This window comes from Pollicipes pollicipes, unplaced genomic scaffold, assembly GCF_011947565.3.
Source record: "Pollicipes pollicipes isolate AB1234 unplaced genomic scaffold, Ppol_2.1 Scaffold_4740;HRSCAF=5597_pilon_pilon_pilon, whole genome shotgun sequence".
In the NCBI taxonomy this organism is placed as follows: Eukaryota; Metazoa; Arthropoda; class Thecostraca; order Pollicipedomorpha; family Pollicipedidae; genus Pollicipes; species Pollicipes pollicipes.
Window position 1 is genome coordinate 8,633,794 of NW_023596545.1, and position 17,118 is coordinate 8,650,911.

General features: G+C 49.0%; 1 protein-coding gene across 1 annotated transcript in view; it reads right to left on the reverse strand.

The window, feature by feature from the left end:
• Window positions 1–224: 224 nt before the first annotated feature.
• Window positions 225–17,118, reverse strand: part of LOC119099001 (organic cation transporter protein) — a 28,445-nt gene continuing 11,551 nt past the window's right edge. Inside the window, exons 8-15 of the mRNA XM_037222048.1 lie at window positions 11,752–11,861; window positions 11,324–11,458; window positions 10,916–10,998; window positions 10,024–10,205; window positions 9,349–9,485; window positions 1,959–2,041; window positions 1,334–1,476; window positions 225–254 (exon numbers count right to left, since the gene is read on the reverse strand). Of these exons, the coding sequence (XP_037077943.1) occupies window positions 225–254; window positions 1,334–1,476; window positions 1,959–2,041; window positions 9,349–9,485; window positions 10,024–10,205; window positions 10,916–10,998; window positions 11,324–11,458; window positions 11,752–11,861 (903 nt within the window). The remainder of the gene's footprint in view (window positions 255–1,333; window positions 1,477–1,958; window positions 2,042–9,348; window positions 9,486–10,023; window positions 10,206–10,915; window positions 10,999–11,323; window positions 11,459–11,751; window positions 11,862–17,118) is intronic.

The following is a 17,118-nucleotide window of genomic DNA, read 5'->3' on the forward strand; positions in this document are numbered from 1 at the left end:
CGAGTGCGCCTGCCACGCAAGAACATCACAGCGACCCGAGGGTGCCCGGCGGGTCCTCGCAGTAGTGACACGACACGAGCCAACGGCCACCGACCTCGTGGCCCCTCGCCATGGACCAACATTACTTCATTCGGGTTGGGTAGACGGTAGGGTCGCCCCTCGGGGAGCTGCTCCAGCTCCGTAGCGCCTGTGGATATTCAGACCTCCAGCGCTTGATCAGGCGGTCACACACCCTCTTCCAATGCCTCCAGGCTCTATTGACCGGGGTTTCACTTAGCGTCGGACAGAGAACACCATCTATGGTGGTAACACCAAAGAGCAGATGTGCAGGAGTGAGCAAATCTTCACCATCTGCCTGGGTGAGAGGCCTGGGATTAAGGTAGAAGCCGAGCTCGTATAAAGTAGAAGACAGCTCATCATAGCTCAGATGAGACTGTTACAAGGTTAGTCGCAAAGCTGTCCTGGTAACACCAACTAACCATTCCCAAAATCCTCCCCACCATGAGGCAGCCTCGGGAATGAAACGCCGGAACACAGACAGCGGAAGACGGCCCAGGAAGGCGTGAAATGTGCGAGCATTGCCACTGAAAAGCAAGGAGTGCCAAGCAGATTAAAGAACCGCCTCAGAGCAATGATTAGATCAGTGGCAGCCTGAGAATGGACCAGTCCAAGATGGATGGCGCGTGATGTCGCGCACGTGATGAGCAGAACCCACACCTTCTTCGACCCACTGTCCACGTACAGCGGTCCAAAGTAGTCCACGCCGACTTTGGTAAATGGACGGCACGGCTCAGTCCTGAAACTTGGCAGGGCACCCTCTGGGGACCGATACGGTAGTCCTCTATACCGACGACATCGGCGACAGGTTTCGACGGCCCGTCGGACAGCCCGTCTACGTACCCTGCATTCGGCTGAGAGAAGAGACAGCGTGACACGCGTGCTTTGATGGAAGCATCGTCTATGCGCGTCGCCCACAGCCAACGTTGAATGCGCGCCAGGCTTGAAAATACATTATCTGTCGAGATGTGGACCGGGTTACGTGTGCGTGGAGGACGGCTGTCGGTCAGTGCTCGGAAATGAGGCAGCTGAACTTGCGACAGAGTTAATTGAAGTAACATAGTCTTCCGGATCGGGACTGAGACGGCCAGGGGTGAATGACCGGGGTAAAGGAATGCCAGATGCCTCACCGAAGGAATGCGGAGCCTCTTCGCCACGGGCCACATTTCTCCAGCGCGCAGAGTGAAATACCCCTAGTGCCCAGGTCACCTGGGTTGTCTGCTCCTCTGACATGCTGTCATTGTTCAAGACAGGACAGTTGCAGAATGGAGGTCACCCCGTTCAGCACGAAAACCTTCAGCGTCTTCTTGCTCTGTAGCCAGTACAGCACGTCCGTGGAATCTGTCCAGTAGATGATGTGTGGCTCCTTCGGGTGGAAGGCCATCTTGACAAAATTCATGAGTCTACAGCCGAGCACCGCTGCCATCAGCCGAGCCTAGGTATGACAAGGGCGGGATCGCTGGGAGTCAGTCGGACCTTTGCCATCAGAAGAAGCGATTTACTTCCCTCTACAACGTATACGGTACAGCAGCACACTCTCTTCGACGCACCGCAGAACACGTGGAGTGTTGGATCACCCCTGGAGCTCAGAGCAGCGCGGGGAAACCTCACGGATCGGTTTGCCGTGTCGCGACGCCACATTCTCACTTCCTCCTTAAGTGCCTGTGGGAGACTAGCGTCTCTCTCGGCTGACTTTGTCTCTTTCCAGGTTCACTGCAATAAAACTCTGCCGACGACGAACCATGGTGATAACACACCTAAAGTGTCGAACGGCTTCAACACCGCCGGTAACAGCTGTCGTTTGGTGGCTGGGCAGCCCATGATGGACACGCAGACTGCGAGGCCGTCTGTGCGGGTACTCCACAGCAATCCTAACACTTGCGCATGGGGTGAACTGTCACCAGAGGTTCGCAGCTTGTGGAGGTTCATGCCTGCTTCTGGGAAGATGTCTGCCGTCTTTTTCACGTTCTGGTCAGCCTTTGCTCTGGTGGCGAAGGTGAAACAGACATCATCCATGTAAACGCCAGTCTATAGCTTTTCCCAAAGCCCTGGCTCCGAGGCGCGGTATTTCGCCAGGTGAGTGGAGATCGTCTGTAACAGCACGTATGGAGAACACAAGACCCTGGCTCTGCCCTCTGACAGCAGCTTGATCTGTAAGTCATCTAATCACCATGAATTCTCCGCCGCATTGGCCGGCCACACGTGAAAACAACACTGCCTGCGGCCCTGCGGGTCGGACCATGACCGCTACGGTGCGTATTCAGCAAAGCATCGGCCCGACCCGGTTCCCTGGGCCGGGCCGCCGCGGCGTGTATCCATCAAACTATGGGAGCGCGCGCTGGACTCACAACAGCTTAAGGCGGAAAAGAACATTCCCCTCATGCGTTGAAAACAGGCTGAAAATTCTGGTATGGTTTGCATTATGAATGCAATGTTTCTTTTCTTCGTGCCAAACAGCACGCAGACCAAATGTCAAAAATACCGCACAACTGCTGTCGCTCAGAAAAAAATGCATGGGACAGATAAAAAGAAACCCACATCATGACGGAGGTTATAGAGCTCAATGCTCTACAGTTTCTCCATTATTTTGCAGCTTTCTACTAACGCGATCACTCCTAGCATCCTCAACAGACGTGTTACCTAAAACCACAACAGATGGACCCGCATCCGCCTTGACGGGCTCCACTAAATCATTTATGTCGCGCCGGTTGAACAGCTTTATGAAAGGCCTGTTGCGACGGAACATTTTACAGTCACCACGGCACTCACTGACTCGGTCCCCGCACAACAATGACGACATATGGGCTGGCAAAAAATGCACCACACGACCTCGTATTCATTTTAGAGATTTTCACTGGCGCCCGATCGCCGACTTTAAATTCAGCCGGTTTTGCACATGGCCGGCGATCAGACTTCACATTCACCTTCTCCTCGTACTGAAAGTCACTGTCTCGCACGTTTTCCGGATAAGATTCATTGGAACCACCGGTCACCAGACTGCACCGCACGGATGCCGTCTGGCGACCCCCGGCATCTCGGTGCGAACGGTCCTGCTGGACATGAGCTCAGCGGGGCTGACGGCCGTTGCAGGGCACGGCGTGCTGCGATACGCCATCAGGAACGTCCTTAGCACAGCCCACCAATCTCTGCAGTCTCTCCCCTCCGCCACAGCTGCTCGGGTCGTCATTACAAGAGTCCGGCCTTAACATTATGCTCCACCATTTGTCTGACGTGACAAAGGAGTGAACTAGTGATAGCGAATGCCTCCGATTTTACAATATTCCTTGAGGTCATGTGATGTTAAATTTCTGGCGTTGTCAGCAGTAAGTCTTAATGGAAAATCATGACACGCAAACACCCTCTCCGTTCGCTGTATGCTGTTTTCCGTGGTCCCACCTTCGAGCAGCGCTACCTGAACCCACCTGGAGTATTTATCCACGATCACGAAAAGATGCTCGCCAGTCCGAAAAGGCCTACAAGTGACCTGCTAGAGATCTTACCATGGTCTATTTGGTCGGTCTCCGGAAGTGAAGGGCTCCGGCGAGTTCCTTGGTGACACACCTTGACGAGTAAGACACGATTTCACTCGTCTTTTTGCATCAACTTCAATACCAAGCCATCACATTTTACTCGCAAATCTTTGTTTTGCACGGATGATGCCTTGGTGGTCATTATACGCAAGGTTGATAATCTGTATGCGAAGAGTAACTGGGATATCGGTTGTGCTGTCACGCAGAAAGTAGACCGGCACGCTCGCACCTTTCTTATCGAACCTGACTGTATGCTTTTGGACACTGCTGTCAGTTGCTGGCCGCCAAGCAGCTTAGGATTATCTGTATCTCACCATCTCTAGACGTGGCACTCTGGATCTTCTGCTACGACAACGTTGCAGGCACGAAATTCGCAGCGACGACGTGAGCGAACCTGCCTCCGCCGTGCTGCGACACCGGCTCCTGCGTCAATCCGCTGAGAGAGTCAGCAATGTTTTCCTTGCCAGGAACATAGGCCACTCTAAACTTGTACGGCTGGTGATGCAGGAGTTTTCTTTTTCAATTCAGGCTGTAGACTTTGACTCGAGGAATAAACTGCCTGCAGGGGCTTGTGTTCAGGGACCACAGGGGTGAAAACTTCTAACTTATCGTTTATGATCGGTAATAAAAATGGACACATTTGCGAACTAATTGGTGACATTATTGCGCAAATGGAAACAAATTTCAACGGACCGGACCATATCACCACAGTGAATAGACTATCTCAGTCAGACGAAACTCAAACCTTATGATTTGTATTTAATGGCTAAAGTTTGCAGAGTGAGCTTGTGTGGAGCATGTGTCGAGACATTGCTGCTTCTCTGAATGTGGAAGTTGAGCCACGACACGATGCCAAACACAGTAGCTTTAATCAGGATAGCTTTTAGCGGTTCACAGACATCTACTCTAAACAATACTGGATCAATACTAACGTCACAGATGAGTGGTGACACAGTGTTTTTCCGATGGCCCTCAGATCAGTGCCTTTTACAGATGTTTTAGCCAAAATTCACTTAACATATTACGCAGCTTAAAATACCAAATGACTAGGTTTACTACCAGCCGTAAGAATAGTGCCTGGCCGCAGCATCTTGCGGCCAATGTGATCTTTCTGCTACGTGGCATTTTAAAGCCTCGTGCCATTTGAGACAGATAGATTCAAGTGCTACGTGGCTAATCGTCAGTTTCTTTAGGACGCTATGCGGCTCTTTAAAGGATCTTTGTGGAGACGTGTCTGCTATTAGTGTTGAAAAGCCCCCTCCGACCCAGGGGGCTTGTTGTTTGTGGATGCTCACACTGCAGCTTCAGAAATAAACGGAGGACGTTGGAGTGACACATTGCAAGGATTCATCCGGGGCTTCGTGCCGTTAAGAGGAGTAGTGGCTTTGATTTAAGAGGCCGAGTTTCGCCGGTGAAGGCTTCTTGAACTGGTGTTGCACCCGTCGCACCGAAAATTCAGCGTACTGACCGGTTGACAAGCATGTCATAATTTGGTCTTTATTTTCATTTACTGTATTTGGAGCTAGATAAAGGCGCAAAAGCTGTTAAGAAATCGCTTTCGCACCTGCTGATGCCAACAGTACATGGGTGTCGCATTCGCAGGGATGCAATTTTGCAAAGTACATGGGGGTGAGAGAGGGTGCGGGACAAAAACAAATGGATGAGACTGCCCCCGTAATAAAATAAACATACATTATTTCTCAGATTTGACCCAACTTTCCTCTCAGAGTTCGCAGCAGAAGCGTGGTTTTCTCAAAATCAGTTGGGGATGCATGGGCTGGGCCCTAAAAGAAATGACTCGTAAAAAGTGATGAATAAAACAATGATGACTAAAATAGGATTACTACATCTTTGGTAAGGAGACACAAACCCCACCCCGCAAATGAAAAGGAAACTGCACCCTTTAGGCGGGTTTTGTTACATATCCCTGTATCAGATAATTGCCTTACATTAGCGTCGGCTATCATTCAGTATTCGATGAACTGCTTCAGGTCATCCAGTTCAACAGCTACTCTGGAACAAAACCCAAACAACAAGTGATGATTTTGAGAGCAGACTACCATGGACACCTGACAGTGACGACTTTCAAAGAAGCTTAAACCATGGACACGTGGCAGCGTTTGCTTGATGCGAGTCTGTCTACATAGTTACACACACCCATCCCTCAACATCATCCCTCAACGATCAAGTATTTTGTCATCCAACCCAACAGCCTTCCTAATACCAGGTTTATTTACATCGGGATGCAGCAACAATAAACTTTTGACGGCTGTTGGCCAGGATTCATGCCACATCCTGTCGTGTTTTTCAGTGCATTTTCTAAGCCGTTTTCTTAATGATAACATGGATTTATGGACGTATTCTGTATTTACACTCCTTACGTGCATGCATTCAATGGAGGTATTGGAACGTTTCAGAACAGTGAGGTACCCCAATTTTTTAAAGAAACTTTGTTTCGTTTCCACGAAGACGGCAATGAAAAACCATGATTTATCCTTTTCACCACCCCCTCTCTCTCCCTCATTCCCTCTCTCCCCCAATTCCCATCTCTTTCTCTTTTTTCGAGCACATCACAAATGTCTACACGAGCCGCTCGACGCTGCTGGTACCTCAATGGGTACCTCACGCAAACGAACACGCACTTCATCTCGTCGCCAATAACATCGATACCCTACCTCGTAAACGCTTCTCAGCATATTAAAGCCCACAGCACGAGCGGCATCGCTTGAACATGGCCAGATGACCTCACTGACACAATATTAAACAATACTTGGCGCGTCATCGCTGCTCCAACATGGCCGCTTCAATTGCCGCTCCAACATGGCCGCTTGAACCGGCCGCTCCGCCTGCCCCCCGCTGGACGGCCCGGTCGTCCACGCCGAGCGGCGGCTGGCTGCATCCGGCGGCGTCTCCTGCGGCGGCCGGCGCCTGGTGTCCCTCCATCGGCCCGTCGTGACCGGTCAGGGAAGACCGCCGTCGGCGTCGCCGGGTCACTAGACACGGGATTGGCAGCCACGCCTGGTCACTGCGGAGGTACGGTGCGAGCAGCGTCACGACACCGGTCGCCGTGCACGGCAGCCGTCGACCGGTCGCTGGACTGGTTAGTTGGGTTTTCGAGTGCTGGGAGTATATGGTTATACATCAGGTGCGGGTGCAGACCGGTGGGAGTGAGTGGCCGGGCCCTCACTCCACAGTGCGAACAGTGTTAAAAAGTCACAGTCACATAGAGGGACGCGAATTATGCTGCACTCTACCATATCTCGCCCCTTCCCCCCCCCCCCCCCCTCCCCTCCCTCAAGTGTCCATCGCTTGGTGGCGAGAAAGCGACCATTTCACGAACACCGCTGCTCCGCAGGGAGCCAGGGCGAGTGAGGTTCTTCATCGCTCAGTACAAGTTGCCTGTGCTGCCATTCCGTGCCTTGGAGCTAGAGCACAAATACTTTTGGCGAAAACCTGCTGAAAAACTAATTCCCATCTAAACAAGATGAAAAAGACTAGAGACAGTCTATCTTGATTAGTGCGGTAAATTGAGTTACAGACACTCCATCTGGTAGGCAGTTTTCCAATATTTATTCTTACCAAAACCGTACCTCGGAAAGTGACCACATGTGTACCGCTGGCACCACACTAACACCTGGTGGCGTTGTTACAAGTGATTTTCGTAATGTAAATTCGATTGCCGCAAACACTTACCATTAACCATTTCATTGCTACTTTTTGAGGGGTTATCAAGTTACGATCAATATTGGCATATGCATTATACCTGTCTGTATCTGTACCTGTATCTGTGAGATTGACATTTGTATATAAATCAAACGCACCAAAGAGCGGAGCCGGCAAAGACTACCGTGAAATGACGGAAGAACCGAGAAACGTTTGACCTATTCCTTACAATCTTGTTAAATTCATCTGTCAAGCTGTCAATGTAGAATCGCCTGAATATCATTGGAAAGCCCATTATTGATGTTTATGCACTCAAGCCGGTAGCACCTCAGCATAAGCTTCGTGCGATGTCATGCTTCAGATTTCATAAATGATTTTACAGCAACTTCCTGTCATGGCAACACAACTGTCTGCATGTCCAATGCGTGGCTGAACAAGAAGATTGTTGAGCGCACTTACCTGCCTCGAAATCATGAGCAAATCTCTTAAAACGTGTCATCTTACCTCGTATCACTGCTATGTACCAAGACTACGTCACTACTAAGTGAGTTCGCTTGCATCTGTCATCTGCTCCCAAGCTCGTTTCCAGGCGATTGAAACTTTTTGGAGCCCACAATCAAAAGCACAGGCAGGGGGCGAAGGGGGCATTCCCTTTCTCTTTGGTTTCGAGAGGCTCGAAGGGCCCACGGACTTAAAAGGCTGGCCTGAGGTCGCATTGAGGCTCCATTGACTCAGGGCTCCTGGGTCAATGAGGAGCCGCCACCCGTGTTCGTTCGGGATCCACCTTTCCTGACAGGGGGCCCTGTCGTGGCAAGGGGCCCTTAGTCGGCCAGGAGCAGTGTCCGAAGGGGCCCGAGGACGGGCACGAAAGGTCCCTCGGGTGGGGGCGGGGGGGGGGGCAAAGCTCGAAGGGCTAGCTGTAGGTCACAATAAGGATCCTGGCTCTACAATCGATGTTTATTACACAGGGTTTGCAATTACTCTGCTGGGCCCCGACAAAGTCCGGAAAAGGCCTGATTGATGTCGGTTTAGAGGGAGGGCAATGAATCATCGCAAAATGAATAGCGACGGCGACTATCCCATGCAGACATACTATGTCCGGTTCGTTCAGTTCATGGACTTTCTATATGCGAGCAGAATCGCATTCTTCGGTTGCTTCTGGCTTCCATGTCAGTCCAAGACGGAAACAAGCAAAAACTAACCAGCATAGTCGATCTCCTCAAATTCAAGTAGGACGAATCCGGTGATTCCTTGTGTTTTTTTTTACCAACAGGTGGTCTTTCGTCAACCCTGGTGCCCCCCCCCCTCACATACACCAAGACCCTGACTGTGCCCCTCCTGCTGCCACATTCCCTGTTGGACTGAAATATATTCCTGTTGCTCCCATCATCTTGGCCACGGGTAAACATGCTGATGATAGCGATCTTTGACTCATACGACTCATCAGAGGTCGGATACCTATGTGTGTGTGTGACACTTGGTCATCCACTCTCCTTTCACCTGTCATCGAAGATAGTGAAATCTCCCAGCACAGGCGCTACCTTACTCCGTTTAAATGGAATCTGTAGGATTTGGTTCGCGTAGAAGGCATAGACGTGATATGGTCCGATCCGACTTAACTTCCAAATTCAACCGTTTGGATCGCCTTAAAATTAATCGTGTAAGTTGTACGTTACCGACAGTGATCTCTACTACCAGATTGGAGATCACTATGATCTCCAACTGGTGCTTTAGCTCGCTAGTTTGCGGATTGGGCAATGCTTGATAACCTCATGGCGGAGAGGGAGGAGAAGCGATCGAGGCAAGTGGGGGTTTCTTATAGTCACTATCAAATTTAAGAACACTCCGGCTTGATATTAAAAAGCGCATGTCTATCTAAGACTGCACGTAGTGACAACCACATTAGTTCTATGATATAAAATTCATTCTATGACCGCTTGACGTTCTCGTAGACATGAAGGCCGATTTCTATACGATTTTTAGATGTGAGTTTTGAGCCCTGTCACCAGAATGGATAGTTTCCACCCCAGTAGTACGGCGTGCTCGTCCAGGCAGCTCGTTCCACGTGCCCCACACCCCTGCCCGGCGGAGCACCCACCGTCCGAAGTCAGCCGCCTCGGCGACCGTGGTGGGCAGGTCGCGTCCACTCGTCTCCGGCAGGAAGGCCGTCATGCCGCCCGCCAGCAGGCCGCACACCCCGAAAATACAGAGCGGCAGCGTGGCCGTGTCGTCGCCCTGGCCACCCAGGTCAGGTCAGGGCAGGTCAGGCTACACAGCCGTGCCCTCGCCATTCGGCGGGCGCGAGCAAGTGGGTCCCGCCGGCCGCCTCACGGGCTTGTGGCGTGTCTCGTTCTGGTCGCCGCCGGGCGGACGGCGGGCGGGGTAACGACAGCTCTACCCGGCTGCCCGTGGCGTGTCGTGACGGGTGCTGGCAGAGTGTGACCGTAACGCGCGCCGGAAGAACCGATAACTGCGAGTCCACAGCAGCTTGCCTGGCATGGCGATGGGCTACACGCCACCTGCCACCGCGCGGGAAGTCGCGGGGAAAACCTGATACAATATGCCAGTGATGACCGTTCCAAAGATAACGACGACATAGAAGGAAAACCACCTCCAGTTGCCTCGCAAGTCGACAACGTTATACAGCCAGACAGCGTGCTACACGCTCGCAACATCAGCGTTATTATGAGACACTTATTATTTTATATAGAAACACGTTATTATTAGCGTTATTTGTCATCTTGGCTGCTGAACGCCCAGCTTCTGTAGTTACCAGATCGGCGATGACCGGTGCGAGCACGGAGCCGATTCTTCCGCTGGCTGAGGCCACGCCCACGCCCATCACACGCACTCCGTTTGGGTACAGCTCCGCCGTGTACAGGTACAGGAGCGAGAACGCTGACGCCGCGCCGAATTTGCCCAGCAGAGCCAAGGTCGTCGTCAGCCACTCCAGTTCTGAATTGAACCCAAGATAAGATATGTAACACGTTCTCGGGAGCTGACAGACAACACGCACTCGTCTTGATTGCAAGCACCAACGCATCGCGTCCAATGTAAACAGATCTTTCGGCGACTGATATCCGATAAACTGAAGTTGTGTTGTGTCGGGGCAGGCACTCACGGTGTGCGCGAACTGGCCGAGAAGACAGCCGCGCTCGTGTGATTTGTTTGATTTACCGGCCGTCCCGTGTTTGACTCGTGTGGGTACACCGCCTACATTTGACGATGTGACCTTGGAACATACTTTGCAGCATTTGACCGTACAGCAGCATTGCAGGAACTCGTTTACTCAGCCAAAGAGGTGGCGGATGGCAGATCCGACTGGGATGGCACCTTTCTCCACACATAGCACAAATTCAGTCTTCAGTTTCGTTCATTCCCCCACCAATGAGATGAGTCGCCGTTGGGAAAAAGATTCCAATGCATCAGTGAGCATTATGGAAAAAGACCCATGAATCATCGCCGGAAAGAACCAGCTTGTTACTTGATCCATCGCTACGCAAGCAACAATGACACAAAGATCACCGTTTGGGAGGAACGTGCTGTACACAGCATGGGAGATAGGTACCCAACTTATAGCTCCTCTTGTCGGCACATGCCGCACCTTGTCAGGGAAGAACGCTGCGCATGACTCAGTGTTAACAACGGGCCGGCGCATGACTCACCGTTGGCCGGCACGAGTCCTGCGCAGATGGTGCCCAGTCCGCTTAACAGGAAGGCGCCACCTATCACCAGCTTTCGACCCAGTCTGAAATGGTCCAGCCAAGCCGTATTAAAAGCACATGTGTTCCACGGTTGCCGCATCTCCTACTCTGTTTATACTGTTTTACTAAGCGGACGTACCCGGTATAGAGCCTTCCCCAACCGCACGGGAAAATTAACTGATTGGCGCACTTGCCAGCACGTGAAAACACCTCACAAATAGGCACATAGTACTATGCGTGCATGGTCGACACTTCTTTGCTTCTGATGGAGGCACGTTTCTTTCGTAACGTTTCTCAGCTGCATCTCTGGCGTGAAGTTTACGACGTTGCCTAGGAAGAGTTGCCCTAAAACTGCGACATGGGACTTACGGATTAATGGTGAGTGCGCAGAACACGTACGACGGTATTTCGATTAGCATCGTGAGGATGAAGTTGGTGTAAACGTCCCCTCCCAGGTCAGTGGACACCATGCCGATGCCGTAGTAGACCATCGCCACCACCAGCCTGGCGACAGCTTCGAGGCGTCAGGTGCGAACGGCATTGGACCGGGGTCCGCACGTGACGTCGAGAGCAGCGTGTCCGCAGACACAGATACGTAGCCCTTCGTCGACGCGATCATACAGACGCGTAACTCTGTGACGTGGTGCTGATGGCATCCAGGACAGGTGGAAACACTTTGCCATTCACTCAGGAATCGCGTTTTCATTATGACGTCACACAAAATATCCCGGACAGTCACAGAGAGTGCGGTGATCTGAACAGGCGATAAGCGTGGTTCTCTCAGTGTTGATGCTTACCACTGAAAAGCCAGGATGAACGCTCGCTTTAGGAGGACAGGTGACTTAATCACGCTAATGAAGCTTTCATTGATGGCTTGGGGCTCTTGGAGTGACCCACCGCTCCTCTCCTGTAGAAATTGTAGGTGACTGTTACCATGTTAGCCTAACACGCGCCCCGGGTGGCCGGTTGGATACGCTCCCTTCGGGAAGTGGCCAGTTTAACGCCGCTAAGATCTTAAGAACCAGGAGATCTAGATACATCAAATTCACAGGATGTATTGGCCTCCACGTGAACTCACTTGAGTCAAAGTTTGGAGCTTCTAGATCATGATCTTCGGGTTAAATAAAGTCAAACAAATTAAAACTCCAGGTTCGTCTACAAAGTGCCTCCAAAATCTACATATATGTTCTCAACAAAACAAAATCACGTGCTCATTTAAGGTCAGTGACCCTGTTTGACATTTCGAGGGTCACGGTGACAAAAATCATGCAAGATTGCTTTGAGTTTTGCATTTGAATAAGTGATAAATGTTACGCTAAGCATTAGCGTGATTATTTTTTTTTTAAATTTCGACCAGGTTCATTTCAGGTCAGTGGTGTTTTCTGACCTTTTACAAGTCCATGGAAGATGTATAGTGCAGTTTATGTTGTCAATGAATTCAGGATAAGCACAAGAAACCGCCTCATGCAGCAAGCCCAATAATAATAAAACACACTGGCTTTGACCTTGGTCTGACTTTCATACCCGAGCCTAGGCCAATGGAATTTACAGATTCAATTGTGGTGTTGCCTAAAAAAGCATCTCAGAGAGGTATGGCTTCGTCAAAATTCCTTTGTTGCATCAGATAAAGATCAGATATACGATTCCCTAGAAATAAACTTTGCTCAATCTATGACCTGACTTTGATCTGTCGTATGCCACCATGCTTACAAGGTACATCTAAGTTTGGATACCAAACGATCCGCTAATCAATTACCCACAGCTACGAAAAGTTTGGCGCTGTTACGCTCGAAAACCATTCCGGAAAACCTCTGGGGGGTCAAATTTATCCCCTACCCAAGCGCGTGTTCAATGGCATCTACACACCTACAGAGAATATGTCAAAGGACAGCTGATAACACAAGAATACTGGAACAGGCGTAATAACGTAAGCTTGCAGTGCATTTGTGAGGAACGGTATTCAGCTAGAAAAGACAGAAGTAATAGCGTTTTTGTCGGAGAAAAAACCAGGAGAATGGAGATAGACATGGGTTGATATTTCGGCAACATACCTTAATCGAAACAACAGAAGAAGAAAAGAAAGAAACCTTTGCTTATATTTCGATAAATGCATGTTGCCAAAATATAAACCTGACTTTATCTCCATTCTCCTGGTTTTTCTCGGAGGAATAAGGCTGTTACTACTGTCTTCTCTATGCAGACAGGCATAACTCAATTTCCACATTCACCACAATTTTTATAGCAGCATAAAAAATGTTACTTGGAATCCAAATCCTTGCCACGCGACTTTGTGATGTACCAGTGGGCGTACTTGTGAACCAAACTATTGCGGGGTCAGGAGAACAGTGATCGCCTGCTTGGTACAGTAGCAGACTGGAATGTGAAGCCGGAAACTCTGCCATTTGATCAGAATTGGGCAGGATGAAACATCATCACGAATGTAAGGCCAGGAGATAATGAGCCAGCTCGGCGTCCGCAAGACATTATATATATATATATATATATATATATATATATATATATATGTAATGGCGTGGAGAATTTAACGTACTTACCCTTTATTCACCATCACAAGTATCGCACGTATGAATGTTTTCTACCCTGGAGTTAAGTAGACGTTCGTCACGTGGGCTTTGCTACGCCACGTTGAGTGCCGCGCTGCTTCAGTCCTCATCGAATTAGCGAGACCCAAAAGCCCTCTGAGGTTTTCCTCAATGTTTTTAACAAATGGAAGTCTTGAAAAAAGTTGGAGGGGATGTACCGCACTCGAAGATATTCAGGCAAGCGTCAGATAGAAAGAAATAAGCTCACTTCTAACCACTGACTTACCTTAGAGTGTTGAAGACTGCTTTAGACAACAAAATTTTGCTATTTAGTAAACGTGTTGATCAATGCATCATCGCCTGCTGATGTCAAGGAACGCTTCATGGCGTCATTTTGCTGCCAGAATAGTCGTGTCAGAATTGCAGACGGGCTGACTCACTTGTAGTGCTTCAACTTGCCGAGAGGTGACGGTGCGTTACTGAAGTCTGTTTGTAGAACTGAATATCGTTATGTGGTCGTGGTTTGCCTCTCCTTGTGGTGCCCTCGCATATTTGTCCGTGATTCTATATTGCCAACTTGCACTCCCATACACATCTATGATATTTTTCTTAACACGCTCCCGGGTGGCCGGCTAGATGCTCATTTCGCTCCGGTACGGAGTCAACTTGAGCCCCCCCCCTTGAGATCTTGGGAACTAAGAGAGCTAGAGACACCAAATGTACGGGGTTGTTGACCTGTACGTGAACTCACTCAAGTACAAGTTTAAGATCCTTAGGTCTTGACCCTCCTGTCAAATAAGGTCAGACAATGTCAAATTCCAGGTTGGTCTCCAAAGTCTCCCAAGAACCTAGCTGACTGTTTCTAGGCAAAAGGTCACATGCTCAGTCAATGTCAGTGACCTTGTTTGGCCTTTTGAAGATCAAAGTGACCAAAATCATACAAGACTACACTGAGTTTTGCATTTTAATAATCGACACGGGTTACGCTGGGCAGTATGTTTCTAAAAAATTCTGACCTGGGTCATTTCAAGTCAATTACCTATTTTAACCTCTAACAAGCCCACGGAAGATGTAAAATGCACTTCCTGCTATCAATAAAGTTTAAATGGGCACCAGAACCCGCACAGCAAGCCCTAGAGTAATAAAACAGGCTAGTTTTGACCGTGGCCTGACCTTTATTCCTGACATTAGCTCAACGCTATTTGCTCATTCAACATTTGTGTTGCCTAAGAAAGCATCTCAGGGATGTATGGCTTCGTCTAACACTCCGTTGTCGCATCAGATTGAACGATTCCCTAGAAAATACTTCGCCAAAAACCATGGTCTGACTTTGACCTGTCTTAGGTCAACGACCTTACAAGGTACATCTTAGTTGTTGATTACAAACGATCCGCTGTTTAATTGTCTACAGCTAGGCAAAATTTGGGGTGGCTGCGCCGCACCGTTCGGAACCCATTCTGGAAAGCCTTTTGGAGAGGGTGAATTTGACCGCCACCCAAGAGCGTGTTAAGGGGAATGCCCTACTTTTGAAGGCATTGAAGTAAGCATGAAATGCAATGCAGTAAGCTCACATATAACTATTGGCATGCTTAAGTGGAAAAGGCTGCCCGAGACAACATAATTTCTCTGTTTAGTAAATACGCTCCTCAACACGTCATTGTTTGATTATGCTATCATACCAAGCAGAATACTGAATGAGACCCAATTGGAAGCGGCTGTATCTGGAAGTCGGACTCACGAACGCCAGATATGAACGACTCAACCATTCTGTTTGCTTTGGCCTTGACCGCCAAATGGCCAATAGAATGGCATGATTTCAATGACGTTATTATGGCGTCATGAATGCCTGTGCGGCTTTGAAATAGTCTCCCCGAAATAGCCTGCACACATTTGCGGACGTGAGCTCAGAATCTAGAGGGGATTAGGGCTTGATAAGGGCAGGGCTGTGAACTGCACCAAATGATCTTTAACGTGGCCATTTCATTACAAATTTCTACACAAATGTGGAAAACTTCCTTCAAGTTATTCCATTCAAGTTTGATTTCCGTCCTAGGTCGTTCCACTGCCTAACCTCCCGTATCATGCGGCATAAAACGGACTGAGGTTTGATGCTTACGATGAACGCAGTACATTAGTTGAGGGCAAACTGAAGTTGCTAGAAATGGTGCTGGCGCCAGCACCATTTCTGGTGCTCACGCCAGCTCGGATAACTCGATGACCATACCTTGACCTTGAGGACCACATGACCAATTGGGTGGCACTATTCGAGTGACGTTACTATGGCGTCATGCATGCCTGGATGACCTTGAAGTAGTCTGCACGAAATGGTTTTCACAAGTTTGCTGACGTTCTGCTCAGAAACCAGAGGCGGCTTAAATCGTTAAAAGCTGTGAAGTGCATTGCATGGTCTTCAAAAGATCTATTTTAGTCCAGAACCCCATACAGATGTGAAACACTGTAAACAGCCTCTTTAAAATACCAAGTGAAAAGGCTAGAAGACTGAAAAAGCTCTCGGTACCTGGGTTCTCAACATTGGGTGGCAACGTCAAATGAGAACTTGAAAGACTTGCCTTCCATAGGCAACCGTTCAGTCGAAGTCATGCCTGTCACATTTCACGTTCCGCTGTATGATAAGGTAGGCTTTGTCACTGCATCTCACCGAGCCCAAGGTAATGCAAACAGTTACAAACAGTATAAATTTAGCTATGCCGGGTCATTCAAGACCCCATTTGTTCAAATGTGTCACGTAGACTAAGCCAAACAGAAATATTATACAGACCGTGTGCACCACTGACCAATGCATGATGCAGCATCACGATCGGTACCCAGAGCTATTCGTTTTATCGTCGTATCATGCCTACTTCCTGAGATAACGAGATAATCTATAAACACAAAATTTGATATACATGACCTGATCTGGCACATCACGGAACACACCACTTGAAGAGTTCCTGTCTCTATATGGCCTGGTGTAACAAAGGCTATGCAAACCGCACTTTCCACTATGCATAGATGCACAGATCAGAAGTAAGAAAAGGGCTTAAGCTTTCATTGATCAAGTAATTGAGAATGAGTTAAAAGTTCTTAGATTCATTTAGACATTTGATTTACCGAGAGTCGCTGATTAACGGACATTGTAGAGCTAGATAACGATTATATTGACGCTACTCAATGCTTTGAGCTGAGATCATGCTCAATAGTAGGTGATCTCATGTCAAGAGAGGATGATGCTCAAAAAGGGATTATCTCAAGGGGATGATGCTTACCCGATAACGTCCCATCGCTGTTTAGCACAACATCCTGGTACATAAAAGGTCGTTGGCTCAACTTGAGAATTTTAAACTCATAATGCCGAAAACCAGGAGCTGAATTCCTCTCTAGGTTTTATCAGTTGAATAATTGATTTGTTACACCTTGACACTTATTGATTGGCTCAAGAGTACCTTTCTCTAGCATCTTTCAAAGTGACCGGGCGAGGGAACAAAGAAAGTCCGAGGGCTGGAAAAGGTGAGGAAAATGTTCTTCCGATAAAAGATAATCTGCGCAAGGGGCGAAGTTTTGTAAAATGAAATGGTGAGGCTGCGCAGGAAAACATTGCTAAACTAAACGTGAGCCGAAAGG